General features: G+C 61.3%; 1 protein-coding gene across 15 annotated transcripts in view; it reads left to right on the forward strand.

The window, feature by feature from the left end:
* The window catches only part of GAK (cyclin G associated kinase), a 57,903-nt gene that overhangs the window by 11,828 nt on the left and 25,981 nt on the right, over positions 1–20,094 (forward strand). For 6 of the 15 annotated variants that reach the window (XR_011997260.1, XM_072738054.1, XM_072738059.1 and 3 more), the window contains 8 exons: positions 135–249; positions 3,393–3,535; positions 6,368–6,493; positions 9,710–9,799; positions 11,539–11,674; positions 11,996–12,108; positions 13,891–13,978; positions 15,143–15,266. Coding sequence is in view for 14 of the 15 variants with exons in the window: in XM_072738054.1 (XP_072594155.1) it covers positions 135–249; positions 3,393–3,535; positions 6,368–6,493; positions 9,710–9,799; positions 11,539–11,674; positions 11,996–12,108; positions 13,891–13,978; positions 15,143–15,266 (935 nt within the window). In the remaining variant the exon portion in view is untranslated. Of the gene's footprint in view, positions 1–100; positions 250–3,392; positions 3,536–6,367; positions 6,494–9,709; positions 9,800–11,538; positions 11,675–11,995; positions 12,109–13,890; positions 13,979–15,142; positions 15,267–20,094 lie in introns of all 15 variants that reach the window. The other 9 variants (XM_072738058.1, XM_072738063.1, XM_072738065.1 and 6 more) reach the window with 4 other exon arrangements.

A 20,094-nucleotide genomic window follows, 5' to 3' on the forward strand; every position in this document is an offset into this window, starting at 1 on the left:
ATCTTTCTGCTCCGACATGCTGGGATTGTAAGGTAATTTCATTCAACATTTTGGCTCTAGTGTCTTAATATTGTATGTATATTTGTTTTTAAATGTGCAGACTTACGCATTCTCCTTTAACAAGACACCTGCAGAAAAAACTTTCTGGCCACCCCAATATTGTCCAGTTTTGTTCTGCAGCGTCCATAGGGAAAGAGGAGTCGGACACTGGGCAGGCTGAGTTCCTGCTGCTCACCGAGCTCTGCAAAGGTAACATTTTGTTGGGGTGCGAACCGCAGTGTTGCCAGTGCTGTTGGAGTGCTGAGCTGTAATAGGAAGGGAGGGGTTGCGGCCTTGGCCCTGAGGGCACACGGCCCAGTAGCCTCAGGCACTCCCTGTATTCTTAGGAAGGAAGACTCTTTAGTTCATTCACAGGAGTGGGAAGGACCTAGGTGCCTTCCAGAGAGTTCCAGGGGCAGAGTGGTCATGTGAGTATCTGGATGGTGCCAAGGGAACAGAGGCGTGGGATGTGCCTGGTTCCCAAGGTAGGGCTGTGTCTGTCTGCACTCATGGGGCATCTGCCCTGGGGGTGAAGAAGTAGCCGTGGGCCAGGTGGAGAGTGCCCGCCCCACTGGAGCTCCCACTTCAGAGAACAGTGGGGCCAGGACTCTTAAGGCCAGGCAGGTGCAGAGGCCTGGGCAGGTGCGGAGGCCTGGCCAGCAGGGCCTGGAACCAGAGGCAGGAGCCCCTGGGCATCGTGGGTAGAGTGCGCTTGGGCCTTGGTCAGCAGGAGCATGTGCTGGGAGAGAGGAAGCCTGTGCCCCACAGCCACAGGGCAAGGTGTCCTGTGCCCACGAGAGAGGCCCTCAGAGAAGGAAAGGGTGGGGGCCGTGAGCGGTGACACCCGGGAGGAGTTATGTCGTAGCTGGCAGAGGGCGGAGGCGCTGAGCACTCTGTGGACAGGTGGCAGGTGGCAGGGAGCCAGGGCGAGGGAACCACCCCGGGGTGGGGGTCCCTGTCTAAACACAGCGGAGTGAGGTGCTCATAAAAAAGAGGGTTTTGCTAAACATTCTTTGCTTTCCAAGAAAAGCCTGCCACAGCCGGCTTCTCACGCCCGTACACTTACTTGTTCTCTCTTAAAGGCTCTGCAGGGTCCCTTAGTCCATCCCACGAGATCCTCAACCAGCACCCCCTTCGTGACGCATACCTTTCCTTGACCACAAATGTTGGTGTACGGAACTGCCACATGTCCGGCGTGTGAGCCTGGCGATCCTGTGGGTGGGGATGGGGTGCCGTGTGGAGGCCCCAGCTGGCACACGCTGGGCGGCGTGTGTGAGACCACACGCAGCTCCTCATCTGTCCCGTGGGCTCTGCTGCTGGTGCTGTGTGTGCCTCGTCCTGCTTTCCGTAGTTTGTGTGTCTTTGGTTCACATATCATGTCTTCTGTTCATGTTCCGGGTGCTCAGGGTGCTTCTGGATTCATCAGGACCACTGTGAGCCATCTCGCTAAGGGCACCAGGGGTGGGGCCTGGCAGTGGCAGCTCACAGCCCTTACCCTCGGAGGGTGGAGTGCTACTCCATGATGGAGCAAACCCGTAGAGCGCACCCCTCGTCGCCTCGTCGTCCTGGGAGCGGCGGGAGACGCTTGGGGTGCTTGCAGGGTGGGTGCTGAGTGCTGTAGGGTGTGGGAGTAGAGGGTGGAGGGGATCTTAGGGAGGGACGTGGGTGCCAGTCCCACTGACGGCGGACCTGGATGGGTGCCCACCATCTCCCACCCTCCCTGGTCCTCGCCCCCGTCTTACCTTCCACCGTGCCCTCTCCAGCCACTCTGCCACCTTTGAGGTCGTTACTTTTAAGAAGAGCCCTCCTGATTCTCCCTGGACACCAGTGGCCAGTGAGCCACTGGCATCGTGATGCCCCTGCTGTGGCCTGGCTCCTGCCCGTTATCCCCGGCAGCATGGCCGTCTGTCCGTCATCCCTTGTTCTGGACCCCTCAGCAGGGCCTGGTGGGGCCTGTGTCCTGCCTGCATCACGGGGAGGAGCAGGCAGTTATTCCTGAGCGCGCCCCGTCCTTCTGAGGGTGGGGTGCACGGCTGGGAGGTCGGCCTGGCTGGGAGAGGGTGGCCGTGGGTCGGTCCAGGGGAGCAGGGCCGGGCGGGCTGGTGGGCGGGCCACCAGAGCACACACTCCCTGGCAGACAGGTCAGCGGGCAGGAGTGCGCAGGTCCGAGCCCTGATGCCCTGAGTTGGGACTGCAGAGGTGATGACAGGGCAAAAATCCCAGCCCCCTTGGGATGTGGGCAGCCCATGCCGTCTGCCCAAGGGCTGTGCTGTCTGCAGAGCACTTAGAGTCCACTGGACGTTAAGCCACTGCCGTGTGCAGGCACAGGGGTTCACTGACTTACCCAGACAAAACAGATAGACTGCAAGCAAAGTCCACAGTGAGGGTTGGGTGGTCCCATGTTTCATGGAAAAAGAGGCCGAGCAACGGGTGTGCATATCTATAGGCTCCCTAGAAGGTGACGCGTGAGCCAGGAGCTGCAGGAGGCGAGAGAGGAAAACCATCGCAGCTGAGAGAGCAGCATGTGCCAAGATCCTGGGGCCTGGGGCTGGAAGGGAGTCGGGATGGGTGGCAGGAGACAAGGCCTGTAGGGGTGGTAACCACCTTGGTTCTGCACTGAGGGTTTGGGGCCTGGGGATGGAAGGAGCTGGAGGGTCAAGGCAGCCTGGGCCTGGAGCAGAGGGCAGTGCAGAGCCCAGGGGAGGGTGGGTTCTCGGAAGAGGCCCTGGGCAGGGGCCAGAGGCAGGACAGGGCTATCGGTTAGCGTGCGGAGGCGTGTGGGGGGGCGGCGGCCTGCAGGGGGGGCTGGGGCATGGGGCTGCTGTTCCCAGCGGGCTTGCCCATGGTCACAGAGGGCTTAGCCCTGCGTGTGGCGGAGCTTCTGGCCCCCACAGCATCTGCTGGTTTCCCTGCCCCGTGTTGGGGACGGTGGGGTCCACGGCTGGGGGCCAGCGTGTCCTGTGGACAACGCACCCTCCGCGGGGCATGTGTTGACCGCGGTGGGAGGCTCCCGGGCGGGCGACCGTGTGCTTCCTCAGGAAATGAGGCGTCTGGGGGGCGTACGTGTCGGGTCCTTTGTCTGGTGGCTGCGTCTTGGCCTGGCCTGGCTGCGCGAGGTACAAAGCCGGCTGACTTCCGGGCGCCTCCAGCCGTGCGGCCGGCGCTGTTCCACGTGGGCCGCGGCGGTGTCGCTCCCGGGGTCCTGGTGCCCGTCCCTCTGGGCTTTCCTGCCTCGGGCCATGGGCGCTGCCGTGGGCTCCAGGGGGCAGCGGCGAGGCCGCACAGCGTGCTGCCCTGGGGTGGGGGCAGCATTCACAGCGCCATGGTGATGTGACTCTAATTGTCTCTTTTAGGGCAGCTGGTGGACTTTTTAAAGAAAATTGAATCTAGAGGTCCGCTCTCATGCGATACTGTTCTGAAGATTTTCTATCAGACGTGCAGAGCGGTGCAGCACATGCACAGACAAAAGCCGCCCATCATCCATAGAGACCTCAAGGTACCGCCTCCTGCCCACCTTGCGGGCCTGCCCCCGTCAGGACGGCCCCTTGCTGGCTTTTCCAGACAAGAGGGATGTAGGGGCTTCTGAACATCAGAACGGGTTTCTGGAAGCTGCTCCTCAGACGTGGTGCTGAGCCCTCTGCCTCCCTGCCATTCGGCACCATGATCTGGGCCTGGGGCTCCATGCCCCCTGCCTGCCCGTCACCCTGCCTGCCTGTCCTTTGGCGGGCTCTGGGATACTCACGGCTGAGGCTCCCGTCCTTCCATTCTTCCGGCCCCGGGAGCCATGGAGAGCTGCTGCTGCTCCGTCCTCCATCCCCGGACACGGGCTCTGCGGGGTGCCTGCATGCGGCTCGGGGCCTCAGGCCTTGTGCCACAGAGGTTGCTCTCCTGCAGGGAGCACTGCTCCCGAGATGCCCGCCGCGGGGAGTGGCACTGTGCTCGTGATTTCCCATTGCCCCACTGGAATGAATGGTTTCCGCTGTGCCTGTGTCCGTGCTCCTCGCCCACTTCTTCAGTAAACTTGTCGTTTTCTGCCCGTCAGGTTGTGGGTGGTTAGCGGGAGCTGCTCTGGCCTTCCAGCGGCCTTTCTCGTGTCCTGTGTGCTGCTGGGGCCTTCTCCTGGTTTGTGGCCTACTTCTCGTTCCCCTGTTGTGTCTTTGGAAAAACCCAAGACTGTGGAACATGCCTGGCGTCCATGAAGCTCGCGCCCTGACTCTGACCACATCTTGAAGGAGCAGATGGTTTTTGCTGAAGAACCTTAGGATCATCTCGTGTCCTGGCTCTCCCAGATTCTTGTTCAAGTGTGATGTGTGTCTAGCCTGGCTGGCCTGGAGCAGGGCCCTCCCCTCCTTGGAGCCACACTGGGCTTCTCCGTGTGCCCAGGGAGGTGTGGGGTGGCATCTTTGTTTAGACTGGAGCCTTGGACAGGCTTGACCTTCCTTTGGTCCCCCGAACCCAAGAGGTTGGCTGGTGCCCCCCGTTGCAGAAATCGTGGGGTCAGTATCCAGCCTGGAGGGTGCCTGGGCCGCCCCGCACGCTAGCCACCCCTTCCTGCTGTTTGGACGGGCGGATTTTCTCGTGACATCAAGACTCATGGTTTGTGCATTCACCTGTGTGTGTCTATAGTCTTTTTAAAGGGAACTCCAAAAGGACGAGATTAGTAAAGAATCAGCGTTGCTGAGGTGTGTGGTGTGGACATCCCTCGTCCTCTCGGTGCCCCGTGTTTGCCGGAGGGCCCCAGTGGCCGGACAGTGCCGGGCCTCCTTCAGGTGTTCCCTGTGGCTTGTCCACGGGCGTCGCCGAGGGGTGCCCTGCGGACGGGCAGGTGGGACGCATGTCCTTGTGTTTCTCCTGTGCGAGGCCCCGTCTGGCACTGCAGGCTGCGGAGCAGAGCGCTTGTGTCTGGCTTTTTGTCCAGCCTTATGGCATCGAGGTCCGTCCACCTCGTGTGTCGTGGGAGCTGTGCACAGGGTTGAGGCCTGCTTCCCGAGTCGCTCCCATCCCTGTTTGGCCCATGGAGCGATGCCGGCGCCCTCTGTCGGGTGTCGTGTCTCCCCCCACCCTCACCCCACCCTCCAGCAGCGGGTGGAGGCACCCAGTGCCAGCGACCCCTGGTCCTGGGTTTTAATGAGCATCTTTTCAAGTGTGTTGGAGTCTGGATTTTCTCTGGGGAGGTACCCGTGGGGAGTTCGCCTGTTTTTCCCGAGGGGTCGCTTTCTGTTTGGTTTCTTGGAGCCCTGTGCCGGTCTTGCTGTGGCTTGCGTCATCACTCTGAGTAGTGAGTGTCTCCTGTGGGATGCTCCTTGTTTGACTTGGAGTTTCTCTGTCTTGCTGAGGAGTCGTCACCCCGCTGAGAGACCTGGAGGCCACTTCTGCATGAAGGGGCAGGTCGTCTTCCTCGATCCATCGTGGGCACCTCGCCTGGGTGGGCGTGCTGTGCCTGTGGCCCTCGGCGCCCCCAAGCCATGGTGTGGCGTGCACTGGATGCCCTGGGGGGCTGTCCCTGGTCCCTGCGCTCCTCTCTCTCCTTTAACGGAGCTTTGCAGGGAGGCTTAAATCTGCTTGTCGGGCATCAGGTGGCCTCCGCGCTCTTCACCTCTCCACATGAATCTCTGAATTAGTTGGTCAGGTTCCACCTGAAAACCTTTCCAGAATCTGATTGGAGTTGCCTTGACTGTCCCGCAGAGTGTGAGTTGACAGGCTTTCCCTTAGAAGACCCAACTGTAAACACGCCAGCTGTGCATTCAGGGCAGGGGCCCGGTGAGCAGGCCGCGCGGCCTGGGACCTGTGTCACGAAGCCACCCAGTGTGGGGCCGGCAGGAAGCAGGCTGGCTGGAGCTGGCTCCTGGCCCCTGGACCGGGGACCTGTCCGGGGGTGACGGGCACAGACGCGGTCTGATTCCTTGACTCTTTGGATTTTAACGGTTTACCTAAGTTATTCATAGTTTTCTGGATAGAGGTGTTTTCTGCATCTTTTGTTTGATTTCTTTCTAGGTTCTTGATACGTTTGATGATTTTGAAATGGTGTGTTAATGTTCTTCATCTTTTAACTGACTTTTTTAAAGGTTTCTTTTGAATGTTTTATTGGTTGGAGTTATTTTTGATTTATGTTTGACTTCAGTTTTCTTTCTTTTTATTTTTCTGAGTTTCTTATTTTTAAAGGAACCCATAATCACTTGGATCAACAAGGAGTTAAGATGCTGTGTCCTCCCGTTTGTGGGAGGAAGGCTTCTCGCTGTGGTCCGGGGAACCCCGTCCCGTCTCCAGCACTCCCTGGGCCTGGGTCTCTGCACCCAAGTTCATAAGGACTCTCTCTGGAATTCTGCAGGTGGAAAACTTATTGCTCAGTAACCAAGGGACCATCAAGCTGTGTGACTTTGGCAGTGCCACGACCATATCGCATTACCCCGACTACAGCTGGAGTGCCCAGAGGCGGGCCCTGGTGGAGGAAGAGGTGAGTGGTGGGGCACGTGCCCCCGTCCCGGCCTCCTTCCTCTGATGCTCGGACGGCGGCGGTGTGCTGTGCCTGAGAGGACTGGCGGGCCAGACCTTGGTGTTTGCCTCCCAGGTGTGTCTTTGGGCCAGGAAACCAAATTTGAGGGTTACCTTGTGTGTCTGTCACTCACCTCATCCCAAACTTGCCTCTTATGGCTTTTTTGGGGGGGAATTTTTTTTTTGTAAAAGACCTGTAACAGAAAACTTCCTATTTCCACCGTTCTTAAGTGCGTGTGCCAGCAGCATCGAGTACGTTCATCGTGCTATCGTCCCCGCCATCCACCCACAGAACTCTGCCACCATCCCAGATGTGGCTGTTTAAAAAAAAATCATTTAAAGATACACGTCATGGGCTCCCGCAGGAAGCCCCAAAGGACGTTGGTGGGTGTGCCCCGAGCACATGTGGGTCGGAGCGTGGCAGACCACACGCATACATGGCAGCGAGGCCTCAGGGAGGGGCCGGGGGCACTGTGCGGCTTGCCCTCATCTGGACACCCCTGAGCTGCACACTCACGGCAGCTGTGCTTTTATACGTGGTGAGCAAACACAGAGACAGGAAACCCCAGAGATATCGGGGTAGGCCACCTGTGGGGGCTGCGCTCTGCAGGGGCGTCCAGGGAAGCCTGCTGGGAAGGAGCCTGAGGGACGGGGCCTGAGCAGGCCAGCCGCTTGGCCCCCGGGGCCTGCACCACCAGAAGCCCGCCTGGAGGTCAGGTCTGCACAGAGCACCTGTTGCTTCTCCTGGAAGATGTCCCTGTCCCCTGCAGGCCCCAGACAGGTGTTGTGGATCAGAGCACAGGTGCTCCTAGATGGTCTGCACTCATCGGGGAAGGGGGCCTCCATCACTAAATCACCCCAGACCAGTGCGTTCCCACTTGTGTGTGAGCACATTTATAGCACAGCTGTTCCTGGCAAAGTGCAAACGTTTGAATGCTTTCCTTATGCCACTTTGCAGAGTAACGATGGTGTAGGAGCGTGGAGAGGGGTCCCTTGTCCCTGGGTGCTGGGCGGGTGGTTTGTAGCTGCCTCATGGGCTCTGAGTCCTGCCCCCCCGTCACTGACTTTGGTAGCTCCTTGCAAGTGTGCGAGCACCTGCTGTGTGTCGTGCACACCTGTTTGGGGTGATGGGTGGGGGGCTGGAGTGGCCCACTCCTGTGCTTTCCTGCCCTGCATCTCTTCCCACCCCTGCCATTGGCCCGGGGGCACGTGCACCCAAGTGCCGTAACAGGAGCCCCCCACCCTCCCTGATTGTTTGCAAGGACTGTGGGTGCCATTTCTTTCATGGTTCATATTTTGGTGCCCAGATGCCGAGATTTGCTTCACGCTCGGTCCTGTGTGCTCGGACATGCTCCCTTCATTTGAGAGCCCTTGTGCACTTTGTGGAGCAGCAGGGTGTCCCGTCCAGCCCTGGCACCTGTGTTCCTCAGGGGAGTGCTGCCGCCTGAGCGGGAGGGAGTACCAGAGACCCAGCTCTGGGCATGTGGCCGCATGCATGCGAACCTACACGCGTGTCCCTCTGTTAGAAGCCCTGCATCTACACTGGTCCCTCCGTCTGGCCTGTCCTGTGGGCCTCCTGCCCCCACACATCTGTGTGCCCTCTTTCCTAGTGAATGGCCCAGCTGCACGTCCCAGAATCCTCGTGTTACTAGAGAAAACAAATCTCCTGAAAGGGACCCAGATTCACGTGTGGTTCTGTGCTCCCCCCTCCCCCCCCAGCCCAGACTGAGCCTGTGCTCCATCATGCTCCTTCGTGCTGTGCGGAGAAGTCCTTGGATTCTCCTTCTCCCCTTCGGGGTGCTGGTGTTACCAAAGTACATTCAGTGGGACTTCTTTTTTCTATCTTATTTTTTAATAGACGACTTTTTGAGCAGTTACAGATTTCCAGAAAAACTGAGCTGAAAGCAGAGGCCCCCCCTTGCCCACACGCTTCCCGCTTTGTCCTCCTGTCTCTCTTGCAAGGATGTGTACATGGAAAAAAAAAAAAAAAAAAAAAAAGGATGTGTACACGGGTGTGCATTTCCCAGGTCCCCCGCACTCTCACGTGCCACATGCTCTTCTGGCTTCTGCTTGCATCTTCTACGTCATGGCCTCTCTGGGGTCTGCACATGGGTCCCTCCGTGGTACCACCCGGTTCCCCTCGTGCTCCTGGTCAGGCAGGGTCCAGCGTTGTGCCACCTGCATAGTTAGAGACGGCAGCATCCTGAGTAGCCTGCATAGTGCTCTCGTGTGCGTGTCTCGGGGTATGAGCCCAGAAGCGCAGTGGCTGGGTCTGTGAGTAGGTCCAGCTGATAGGGTGTAGGGCTCTAAGTGGAAGTGTATCGGTCACGCACGACAGCGCAGGATCCTAAGCATGCCGCTTGGGGACTTTTCCCATGTGATGCCCCTGTCCCCCTGCGTCCGGGCCATGTGGGGGCTGTGTGGCGCCCCCAGCTTCACCTCCCCCTGGTGTCCTGGGTGAGTCCTGCCTGAGCGCAGGAGTGTAGTTTTTGGAATGGGCTGCTCGAGGCCTCCACCCACTTTGTTCCCGTTCATCTCTTGTTCATCCCCGAGGAGTTGCAGGAGTTACACACCCTGCCCGTGTGCCCTGTGTCCACAACGGGGGCCCCCGTGCACTCACCCCACCTGTGGCCTGCCTCTGCAGGGGCTTGAGTGGCCGACCGTCACGTGGAGAACAGCTTGTCGTACTTTCCGTGTGTCCGGCTGAGGTCGTGGCCCTGGTGCCTGCGGCCTCGTGGTCGGTGTTAGCTTACTTACCTTTCCCTTGGGCGCGAGGCCTCCCCGTGCCGCAGCCTTGTCTGTCACATGTCCCACCCTCGGTACACGGCTCCCAGGGTGCTTTACCTAAAAACCTGGTAACTGTGGTTTGGTTCTGCCTCCCACAAGGACCTGTCCCGAAGCGTCTTGTAGAAGAGTGCTTCCTCTCACAGTTCTGGGCCACACTTCCTGTGGGTGGGACACACTTCTCCAGCCCAGGCAGCCGGGTGCCCACACTGAATGCTTGGGTGTGGCTGCATCTGCAGGCACCAGCGAGCACCAGCGCCCCTGGGGCAGGCGGCAGTGGGGGTGAGGAGGCAGGCGAGCGGCCTGCCACCGTCTGGGCGGTGGCATGGATTCGAAGCAAGATAAGGAATGGTGCTCATGTGTGGCCTTCCCCTTGAGACTGTCTGTCCTTCAGATCACCAGGAACACCACACCCATGTACAGGACACCGGAAATCGTGGACTTGTACTCCAACTTCCCCATCGGCGAGAAGCAGGACATCTGGGTGAGGCTGCGCCACCGTGGTACCTGGCGGCCCCGCTGTGGGCATGTGGGGCCCTCGGAGCAGGTTCCCGCCTGCCTGTTCTCCCCTTATTCCTTCTTCTCCTTTTGCTATTTTCACAAGAGTTACTTGTGACTGCCGTTAGCAGAGACACGCAGAACAGAGTCAGGTGGGGTGTCCCACAGGGTCCTTGGGGACGCCGTGTCTGGGGCAGTGCGCCTGTGATGGGTGTGTCCGTGCAGGTGTGCACGTGGGCCCTCCTGACCCAGGGACATCTCTCTGAAGGAGAGGCCAGGGGTTCATGCAGCCGGACTGGCCGTCCCAGTCTTAGAGCTCTGCGGGTCTGCTGACAAGCAGCGTGAGGGCCAGGCCCTGACGCTCGGGTGACCCTGCTCCCTTTACCTTCCTGAGACCCTGTGGTGGTGCCTGCATGGTGTGGGCATGAAGCCTGGTTGCGTCCCTCCTGGGGCATGGTGTCCGGGAGGAGCTGGGGGAGAGCGGCGCCCAGGGGCCGGGGCTGCACCTACCCACACCAAGGCCGCTAAGAGCGGGGGGTGGGGGGAGCCGCGCCTCGGGCCCAGACCACCGTCAAGGGCCGAGTTCAGGTCTCCGGGTAAGCCTCCTGCGAACCCTGCTGCGGACGGGGGAGTCTCCACCTGAGTGCAGGTGGCCACTGATTGCAGCTTGCAGTGAGCTGGGGGTGCCCGCTAGAGCCCCCCCACAGGTGCAGCCTGTGCAGTCTTCTTTGTAACCGTGGGTCCAGCCCAAGTCGGTGGCCTCGGCTCGTCCCTGCGCCCGTGGTCCCGCAGGGGAAGCTGACACTGTGTGCTGAGGGCTTGCCCCCCCATCGGAGGGAGCGGCTGTGGGCGCTCCATGCCTCCGTTCCTCCTCCGTGGCCCCGGCAGAGCTGCGGGGCAGTGGGCGGTGGGGAGGGGCGTCTTGGGCAGGGACTCTCGTGGACCCCCGGGGCGCACATTGGCTTCCTGCTCCTGCCGTGGTGGGCCGTGCGCTCTGTCCTCCTGGGTGGCCCTGTGGGGCCAGAGGCTTGCACGTGGGGACTGGCTTCCCGATGACAGAGACACTGTTGGCCCCTCGGACCACAGGGGCTCATGCCTGAGGGTGCAAGGCAGGCTGGGCGTGCGGGGGGCGCCCCTTGGGGCCTCCATCCTCACCCCTGCACCCCTCGCCCCCTTGGCGCCCCTCCCTCACCTCCGCCCTGCCCCCACTGCCATCCCCTTTGCCCCTGTCCTGCCCCCAACTCCACCCCATCCCTCCTGCCCTGCCTCCTCCCCTCTTGCACCCATCTTCCCCCCTCACCCCTGCCCCCTTTATGCCCCCCCCCGCCTGCCCCAACTCTGCCCCATCGCTCCTGCCTGCCTCTGTCCCCTCTTTGCCCCCATCTCGTCCCCCTCACCCCTGCCCCCTTTACCGCCCCCCCCACCCCAACTCTGCCCACATCACTTCTGCCCCGCCTCCACCTGCCCTTGGCACCCATCTCCCCCCTGCCCCACCCCTCGGTGCCCCTCCCCTGCCCGCCTCTTTGTCCCTGCCCCCAACTCCACCCCCTTGCACCACCACCCCACCTCATCCTCTCAACTCCACCCTCACCGCCACCCTCACCCCCGCCCCACCTCCACCATGCTCCCTTTGCCCCAACTCTGCCTCATCACTCCTGCCCCACCTTGCCCCCTCAACTCCGCCCCCTCACCCCTGCCCCCCCCTCACCTCCACCCTCCCCACAGGCGCTGGGCTGCATCTTGTATCTGCTGTGCTTCCGGCAGCATCCTTTTGAAGATGGAGCAAAGCTTCGGATAGTCAACGGGAAGTTCTCGATCCCCCCCAATGACACCCGGTACTCTGTGTTCCACGACCTCATCCGTAAGTCCCATGTCCGGAGGCCTTGAAGGCCACGCCGCCCTTCAGTGCTTGGCCCCATCTGTCTCGCCCCTCGTGGCTGTGTGCCCCCCCTCCCCGTGGGGGCTGTGCCCCGGGCCCAGCACCCGTGTGAATTCTCAGGGCTCTGAGTGGCCCCTTCTGGTAACTGTGCCAGTTTTGGTCTCACTCTCCATGTCCTGTTTCACTCCTTTGCTGGTAATACCAGTGGCAGGAGTAAACCGTGAGGCCTCCGGGGTTGTGACCTTGGGGAGAGACGGTCTTGCGGTCCTGACCCTGACGTGAGCTCGCCTGCTTCTGTCCTAGGCGCCACGCTGAAGGTCAACCCCGAGGAGCGGCTGTCCATCACAGAACTGGTGAACCAGCTCCAGGAGATTGCGGCCGCCAGGAACGTGAACCCCAAGTCTCCCATCACTGAGGTAGGGGCCTTGCCAGGCGTTGTCCTTGATGGCGTGTTCAGGACGTTCCTGAGAGGCCCACCTGCCCTGGGCAGGAGACAGGGTTCCTGGCAGCAGCTGCTGGGGGCTCCCGGGGGCGGGGCCCATAAACTGGGTGTGGGGCTCTGGCAGATGGTGTCATGAGGGCCTGTCCCCAGGCCTGGGGGCCCAGGCAGGAGGTGGAAATAAGGACCTGCCGTGTCAGGGGCAGGGAGAGTCATCACCCCGGGGGAGGAAGTAAGCTGTAGGAGGGTGTTGGGTGGCATGGTGGGTCCGCTCCAGGGACAGTGCTCCCCCGAGAGTTGGCAGCGGGTGGGTTGGGTGGTGGTCGGGGAGCTGTTTGATCTTTGGGATCAGAGAGCAGAGGTGCTGCCGGAGACACGGCGCCCCTAGTGGGGGGACTGCTGTGCACGTTGACATTGGTGCTTCTGGGACCCGTGATGCGGGTGTGTAGCCTGGTGAACCCCTTCTGTCGGGTTCTCTGGGCCACATGGGGCTGAGCGAGCAGTGAGGCGGTCCTCCCTGTGAGAAGACAGCCCACCCCGGGGCAGCAGAGCTCCCGAGAGTGAGAACAGGAGGAGGGGCCGAGACCCAGGAGGAGGGGCTCGGTGTCCTTAAATAGGAGGGCATGGCAAAGGATTTTTTTTTTTTCTTAAGATTTTATTTATTTATGAGACGCAGAGAGAGGCAGAGAAGCAGGCTCCCTGTGGGGGAGCCCAACATGGGACTTGATCCCGGGACCTGCCAAAGGCAGACACTCAACCGCTGAGCCACCCAGAGGCCTCTGAAAAAGGAATTTTAAGAAAACCAAGTAGCGTCTCCATGTCCTTCACGACACAGGCCCAGAGATGCTGAGCACCATTTGTTAGGGTTTGCAGGGAGTGCTGGGAAGTGTAGGGTCAGGTCAGAACGACGATGTTGTTTCTTCTAGAAATTGATTAAGCAAACAGAGAAGTTGTGAAGAGAAGACATGGGCTGTCTAACAGATGAGGGCGTGTGCGTTACTTGGGGTTTATAGAACGTTAGCATCGAGCATCAGGTCATCCAGAAAGACACCGAAAATGACAAAGTCTCATTCCATTCAGTAAAAATGACGGTTACGTGTACCTTAGTTCCTTTACCTCAATGCTACTGTCTCTTCAAATCACACCAGAAACTCTAAAGCGTGTGGCCGAGTAACTTAGGAGTCCTCTTGGAAGCTGCATCTGACCCGAGGCTGGACCCTGTGAGGCTTCCGGCCCCGTGCTGACGTCATGTGGTTGGGCTGTGCACCTTGCCCGTGGGCTCCCAGCATCTGTGCAGGTGTAGGGCTTGAGGCCCCAGCTGGCAGTGGCCATGGGCTCCGCTCGTGGGAGACAGCCTCACTGTGCACAGCCCACAGCCGAGGGCACCAGCTGACCAGGGACGGGTGGGCCGCTGTCCTCCGTCACTGCAGAGCTGGGCGTGTGGTGGGCGTGCAGAGTGGGGTAGGTTCACGGCTGCTTCCTCTGCTGTGATGCTGAGCCCGGGCATGTCGACCTCCAGCGTAGCAGGCATGCAGGTGCCGCGTCAGTGTGCAGGCCTCCTGGTTTGGGCAGGTTGTTGAGACCATGGGATGTTCTTCCCTTAGACCTCACGGTGAGGCAGATTAACTTGGGAGCCAGCGTGCCTGGGGCTCAGGCACCGCGTGGGGTGTCACGGAGGCTCTCTGCGTGGTGAGGAGCGGCGTGAACTGCAGCTCTGACCTCTGTGGAGGTCGACTGTTTGCATTTTGAATATTTGCAGCTCCTAGAGCAGAATGGAGGCTATGGGAACGCTGTCCCTTCCCGAGGGCCACCCCCTCCCGGGGGCTCCAGCAGTGGCTACAGCGGAGGTGAGTATCCACCATCTGTCCCCTGGGGATACCGTGCCCCTGCCGCATGCTTTCGGCCTGGCAGCAAGGGACAGGCTCCACGTTTGGGGCCCCGAGGACACCCTGAGGTTTGGGTTCCCCAGGCCTATCAGAACTCAGTGGACCTGGGGGAGAGGCACGAACGCCAGCTGTCCTCTCCCCGTACCGTCAGGACAGCACTGGTTCTCTGCAGCTTGGAGCGACGACAGGGGTGGCCACACGGGCATCACCACCCACTCGTGGGGCTGGCTCGGTCTCCAGCCCCACGGAGGCCCCTGGCCCCTCTGTAAGTCACCGGGTGGGGTGGCTGGGGGCCCCGGGGCAGACAGTGGCCAAGACGGCGAGTACAGTAGAAGGAGCGCGGGTGGGGACCAGACACCATTCTGGCAGCAGCCGGGAGGGCGGCCGGTGGTTCTCCTCAGCCTCAGCCCGTGTGTGTCAGGACAGGTCGCGTGCCCGGCACGGACATGATGGGGCTGTGACCCCAGAGGAGCCTGTGGCCCAAGCTCTGTGTGGCTGGGCCTGGGAACGCTGTGCCAGGACACGCTCCTGCCCACCTCGGTGCTGGGGTGTGGACTCAGCTCCTGGCCCCTCAGCTGTCCCGGGCCCTGCACGTCCCCCTGGGTGTCCTGTGTGTGAGGCTGCCCCAGCTGCTGCGGGGAGGGGGTTCTCAAGGCCCCGAGGGAACACGTGCGGCAGTGCCTGGCCCGGGGTGGGCTGGTAACAACCTGGTGAGGGGCCAGCATAGACATCACACGTCGGACGCGTTGGCCCCATCCCAGCTCCTCGGCCCAGCGGTGACCCAGCCGTTGGCAACAGGTGCAGTTGCATCGGTCACGGGCCGTGGAGAGTCCCCGGGGTGAGCGCGGCCCGTAGGTGTGCTTTTGTCTGCTCACACCCCCTTCTTCCAACGCTGCCTGCCTCGGGGGGCCGCCCCGCTCACCTCCAGGCAGCCGTGTCCTCGGGGGCCCGTCCTGGCGGCCCTGCTCCAGGAACAACCGTTCCTGACACATGGCCTTCCTGTGCCTGGCTTGGCGCTGAGCGGGCCTCCCAGCGGCCAGCCTCTCGGCCTCTCGGCCCCGTGGGAGCTGTGCGGCGGCCGGGCCCCAGGCCGGGCCCTCATCAGAGGCTTGTCTCTGCTTCCAGGCCTGGCGCTGGCCGAGTACGACCAGCCCTACGGCGGGCTCCTGGACATCCTGCGGGGGGGCACGGAGCGCCTCTTCACAAACCTCAAGGACACCTCCTCCAAGGTCATCCAGTCCGTTGCCAAGTGAGTGGGGGCGAGCGGGCGAAGCTTCTAGGTGATGGCACCTGGTTTCTCCATAGTAGGGGTTTCCCGACCTTTGGGCTCTGTGTCGCCTCCACGCCTGGCAGGACCCGCACTCAAGGCCGCTGGTGAGCGGGTGATGCCCCGTCCACACGGGCTCTGCCATTGTACCCACAGACGCTGGCGCTGGGTTCTGCGCCTCGTGTTGGTGGTGGCCGCTCCTGCTGGGGCCCCCGGGCTCCGTGACGACACCTGTCTCGTGTGTGTGGTTTCTCCTGGATGGTGTGGAGTGAGTGGGGCAGGGGCAGGGCCCGGGGACACCTCCCGAGTGCAGCCCCACTGAGTGACAGCACGGAGTTACTGGGGTGACAGGCCCGCCTGCGGGTGAGGAGTTACCTTGTGGGTGGTTCAGGGCGGCACGTGTGTGCAGCTGGAGGCCACCTTGCTGGGGCAGGTCTTCCGCAGGCCCCCGGGTCCGCATCCACATGAGGCTCCCTCTGTGTTCCAGCAGTTACGGGGATGGTCCGCGGGTGCTGGGCCGGGAGTCTCCGTCCAGGGAGACTGCAATCCCCGTGTGTCTCGGACACCTGCGGGCTTCCTCGCCTCGTCCTCGTCCTGCTGTTTGGCGCTCTGGTCTTTGTTTTCTGTGCACCCTGTTGACAGCACAGGTAGAGCCACGCACAGGCGGTGAGGGGTGTGTGGCCGTTGGGCTGTGTTGGGCCGCATGGCACCACGTGCTCTGTATCTGATGCGACTCTACGGAGGAGAGGACACTGGGTTTCCGTTGGTTGTCTCAGCACAGGGGGCGTCTGCCCACATCGCCATGACCCTCCGTGACATCCCGGGCCGCAGCTTGTCACAGGGCGTGTCTGCGCGTCCAGGGCGGGCACTCCAGTGTCCTGTGTCCACGTTGGCAGTGGCTGGGACAGGCGGGGCTGCCAGTAACATGGACTGGGCTGCCGTGTGCACGTGCTTCCTCGCCCACATGTGGCGATGCCGTGTTGTGGGCCGCTGTGCCTGCTGCACCCCACGGGCCGCCGTCCCCCGTACCTGGCGCCGACGGCAAGGCTGTCAGGGCAGGCCACGGGTCGCACGTCTCCACTTGGGTCCTGCCCCTCCTGCCGGCACATGATGCCACGGGGTCTCGGGGTGGGCTTCTGGGACTGGAGGGCTCTGGAGCGGCAGCTGTTGGGGGTGATGAGTAGATCGTGGACGTGCAAGGAGCTGCTCAGCCCGGCTCTCAGGAAACCACAGCGACCTGGTGAGACCCCTTCCTCACCGGGTCTCATGGCTTCTTGGCAGACCGTGGCCACGCTGACGCGGTGCTGGCCTCAGCTTCCAGCTTCTGGGGTGGATGCAGGGGAGGGGGCCCGCAGCATCTGGTGCAGCCGCGGTGCTGGAGTCCCCGCTGGGTGCCTGCACGTCTGTTCAAGCTCTTGAACGTGGTTTCCACAAACAGGAGTGTGACGCTGTCTCTGGTTGGGGCTGGAGAGGGCGGTGGTGTGCTCCTGGGCTTAGCCAGCTTAGGACCGGCTGGACCCCACGGGGCATGTTGACTTGAAGACCTGACCCTGGCAGCACTCCTCAGGCTGAGAGCACAGCCAGGGTCCCAGTGGTGACACGGGCGAGGCGGCCTGGGGATCCGTCGTGGTGGGTCCCACCCCTCGGGGCAGGGCCTCCGGAGTCTGGGAGGTGCTTGGCAGGTCTTGCATGATAACGAGACCACAGCTGGTACGAGGATAGAAAAGCTGTCACCTGGTGGCGTCAGGATTGAAGGTTTCTTAAACAAAAAATGATACGTGTCAGGGTCCCAGGACCAGGACCACTCCCAGGGTTGGAGGTTTGCCAGAGGACACCCAGACTTGGCACAGGGCCGTCCTCGGGGCGGGGGTTTGCCTCAGAGCACAGGGAAAAGGCGCTGGTGGAGTCTGAGGAACGACTGGCACGACTTTCTGGGTCTTCCGACTCCGTGGAGTCGTATGGGACGCGTGTCACCCAGGGGAGCCTCCCAGAGACCCAGCACCTGGGGTTGGGGTCCTCAGGGCACGCAGCAGGCGCCAGACTCATACCAGGTCTGGGAGGAGCGGGGAGCCTCCCGAAGTCGCTGGACCGCAGCCGCAGAGCCGCCTGGCCAGCAGGCCTCTGTGCGTTCGCGGTTAGGCCTGCGTGACTGTCTCTTGTCGGGCTTCTTACTCCCAGCGTGATTCAGCGAGAGCGTCTGAGACGGGCAAGCACGCAGGCCGGAGGGGAAACGTCCCCGGTACCGACAGGTTCTCGGCGAGCCTACCTAGAGCCCTCGGGGGTGTCGGACGGGGGTCGGCAGGACACGTGGGTCCCAGCCCTGTTCTCCGCCCTGGCCAGCAGCCATGACGTTCACGCTCGTGAGCACCAGTGCCTGGCAGCCGTGCTGCCGAGGGGCCGCCCCAAGGCCTGGGTGGGGGCGGCCTTGCTCACGGCTGACGGGCTCTCGGGGCGCCGAGCAGCCCTCCGTGATGCCGGCAGAGACCCGGGGGTCCTGGGAGGCCCGTCCTGGGCAGGGCCTGGGCCCGCGCGTCGGCCCCTCACTGCCTCCTGGGTGTGGGAACACGTCTTCCGTGCACTCGTCCCGGGGCCAGAACGCAGGCCTTTGGCGGCCGCCCCCACCCAGGCACACCCCGAGTCCCCGACTTCGCCTGTTGGGCTGTCGTGTTCATGTCGTTCCGCCCATGCCCCACGCAGGACAGAGAGGGCCCGTGGACGGCACCTCTGGACGCCGCTGTTTCTGTGGCCTGCCTGTTCTAAACCTTGGTCTTTTTTGGAGTTTTTGTTTGCCGATATTATATTTTGTTGTATATTCTGTGTGTTCATTGTTTTTGTGAAAAAGTAAACACGGGCAAACCGTCCGTCTGATGCTCATGTTGTTTGTCCTGCGGTGGGCTTGTTTGTTTTAGGAGCGTGCGGGTGTGTGCGGGGCTGGGGGTGGGGGCGGCACAGAGAGAACCCCGGCGGTCACCCCACCCCCTCCCCCCGCAGCGCAGGGCCCGGCGGGGGCCGGAACACGGACGCCCATCGCCGTGAGCCCCCCTGCGCCCTGTCCTGAGGGGTTTCAGCTAAAGCTCAGGGAGCCCGTCCTCCCCTTAGGTCTTGTTCAGGGAGTTTCCCGCAGCCCAGGTTTTGAGCATATTTTAGGTGTGTTTTAAAACAGTTACGTAAATGTTTAAATGTGTTGTAAACATCTATTTAGTGGTTTTATTGCTGTCCGTTGGGGTGTGTAATCCACTCGGAGCTGACGTGGGGGCTGTTTCTCGCCGTCTCCCCCGCCGGGAGCAGCCTGGCGCCGATGGCCACAGGCGGGCGGCCTTCCAGTTTCTTTCCCAGGCCTCCTGCCCTGCTCAGTGCCCGGCCTCAGCCCCTGCCAGTGCCGGCCCTCCTCCCTGTCCTGCCTGCCCAGGAACACTGGCTTTCTTACACCGGTTTCTTTGAGTGGTTTCTAGAATAAACTTGTCAAGCTGCCTGAACGGTTCCTTAGGACGCTCCTGCATTTTATGCATTTTACAATCATTTCAGGATGGTTGGTCTGCACAGGGCTGACTCTGGCCTCTAGCAGGGAGGTGTCCCCAGGTCCAGGGGTCCTTTCCTCCCTCCTGGATGCCCGCCGGCCACTGTCAGAGGGCGGGAGGGGCAGCAGGCGCGTGGGGCTGCGTGTGGGGCTGCGAACGCGTCCAGCCCCTCGGGTGCCTCTGGGCCCTGCTGTGCCCGGAGCCAGTGCAGTGGTGCTGCTGCTCGGGGTGCTGTGCCCAGCTGAGTCTGGAGAAACCGCACGAGGAGACCTGAGTGAGGAGAGAGCCACCACGTGTGTGTTTGGGAGAATTAAGTTTTGAGGATGGTATCCTCACGCAGTCTGTGAGTCCGTCACAATATAAATAAAAATTTAGATGTTTCTATTGATTTTGACCTAGAAATTTGTAAGTTGCCCAAAATTGCCAGCAGTGTATTAAAAGAAAGAAGAATGGGGGATGAACCCAGTGTATGTCACTTTTCTTCAGACATGAGCCGTGTGCCTGTGCGGGTGAGGTGGTGGGACTCGTGAACGCTGCCCGGCTAGGGGGACCTGCATGGGGACCACGCAGCCTAGGGTTCTGGGCGACGAGAGGTGCTGTGGCTGTGGGTGTCTGTGTGGGCAAGAAACGGGTGGGTCTTCCACGAACGGCCAAGAACATTGATTGGATTAGTTGGAAGATGTATTGTCAACAGCAGCGCTTTAAGGAAAATTAAAATAGAGACGGGGGATCTCTGGGTGGCGCAGCGGTTTGGCGCCTGCCTTTGGCCCAGGGCGCGATCCTGGACGACCCGGGATCGAATCCCACGTCAGGCTCCCGGTGCATGGAGCCTGCTTCTCCCTCTGCCTGTGTCTCTGCCTCTCTCTCTCTGACTATCATGAATAAATAAATAAAATCTTAAAAAAATAAAAAAATAAAAAAAAATAAATAAATAAAATAGAGACGGGCATGTTTGTGACGTGACAGTGGGGGATGTTTCTTACGTGGGATGAAAGTGCCCAGCTGTGGGAATGAGCGGCCAACAACATAGGCCAAACCCCGTGTCCACCCAAACATACTGCTAAGTTTCCAGAAAGGTATGGGCCTGAGTGGGAGTGGGTGTGTTTGAACCAGGAGACAGGGACGGTGTCTCCTACGAAGCCCGTCGTGGACGACAAACAGGACGCAGGCATGCAGGCAGCCGGCAGGACGAATGGGGAGTAAAGTCCTAGAAGGTGCTCGGCCTCGCCAGCTCGCCAGCTCGTAGACGTCGTGGAGTCAGGCTGGTTGGTCCGGCCTCTGGTCCCCGTCCT

This window comes from Vulpes vulpes, chromosome 14 (genome assembly GCF_048418805.1).
Source record: "Vulpes vulpes isolate BD-2025 chromosome 14, VulVul3, whole genome shotgun sequence".
Classification (NCBI taxonomy): Eukaryota; Metazoa; Chordata; class Mammalia; order Carnivora; family Canidae; genus Vulpes; species Vulpes vulpes.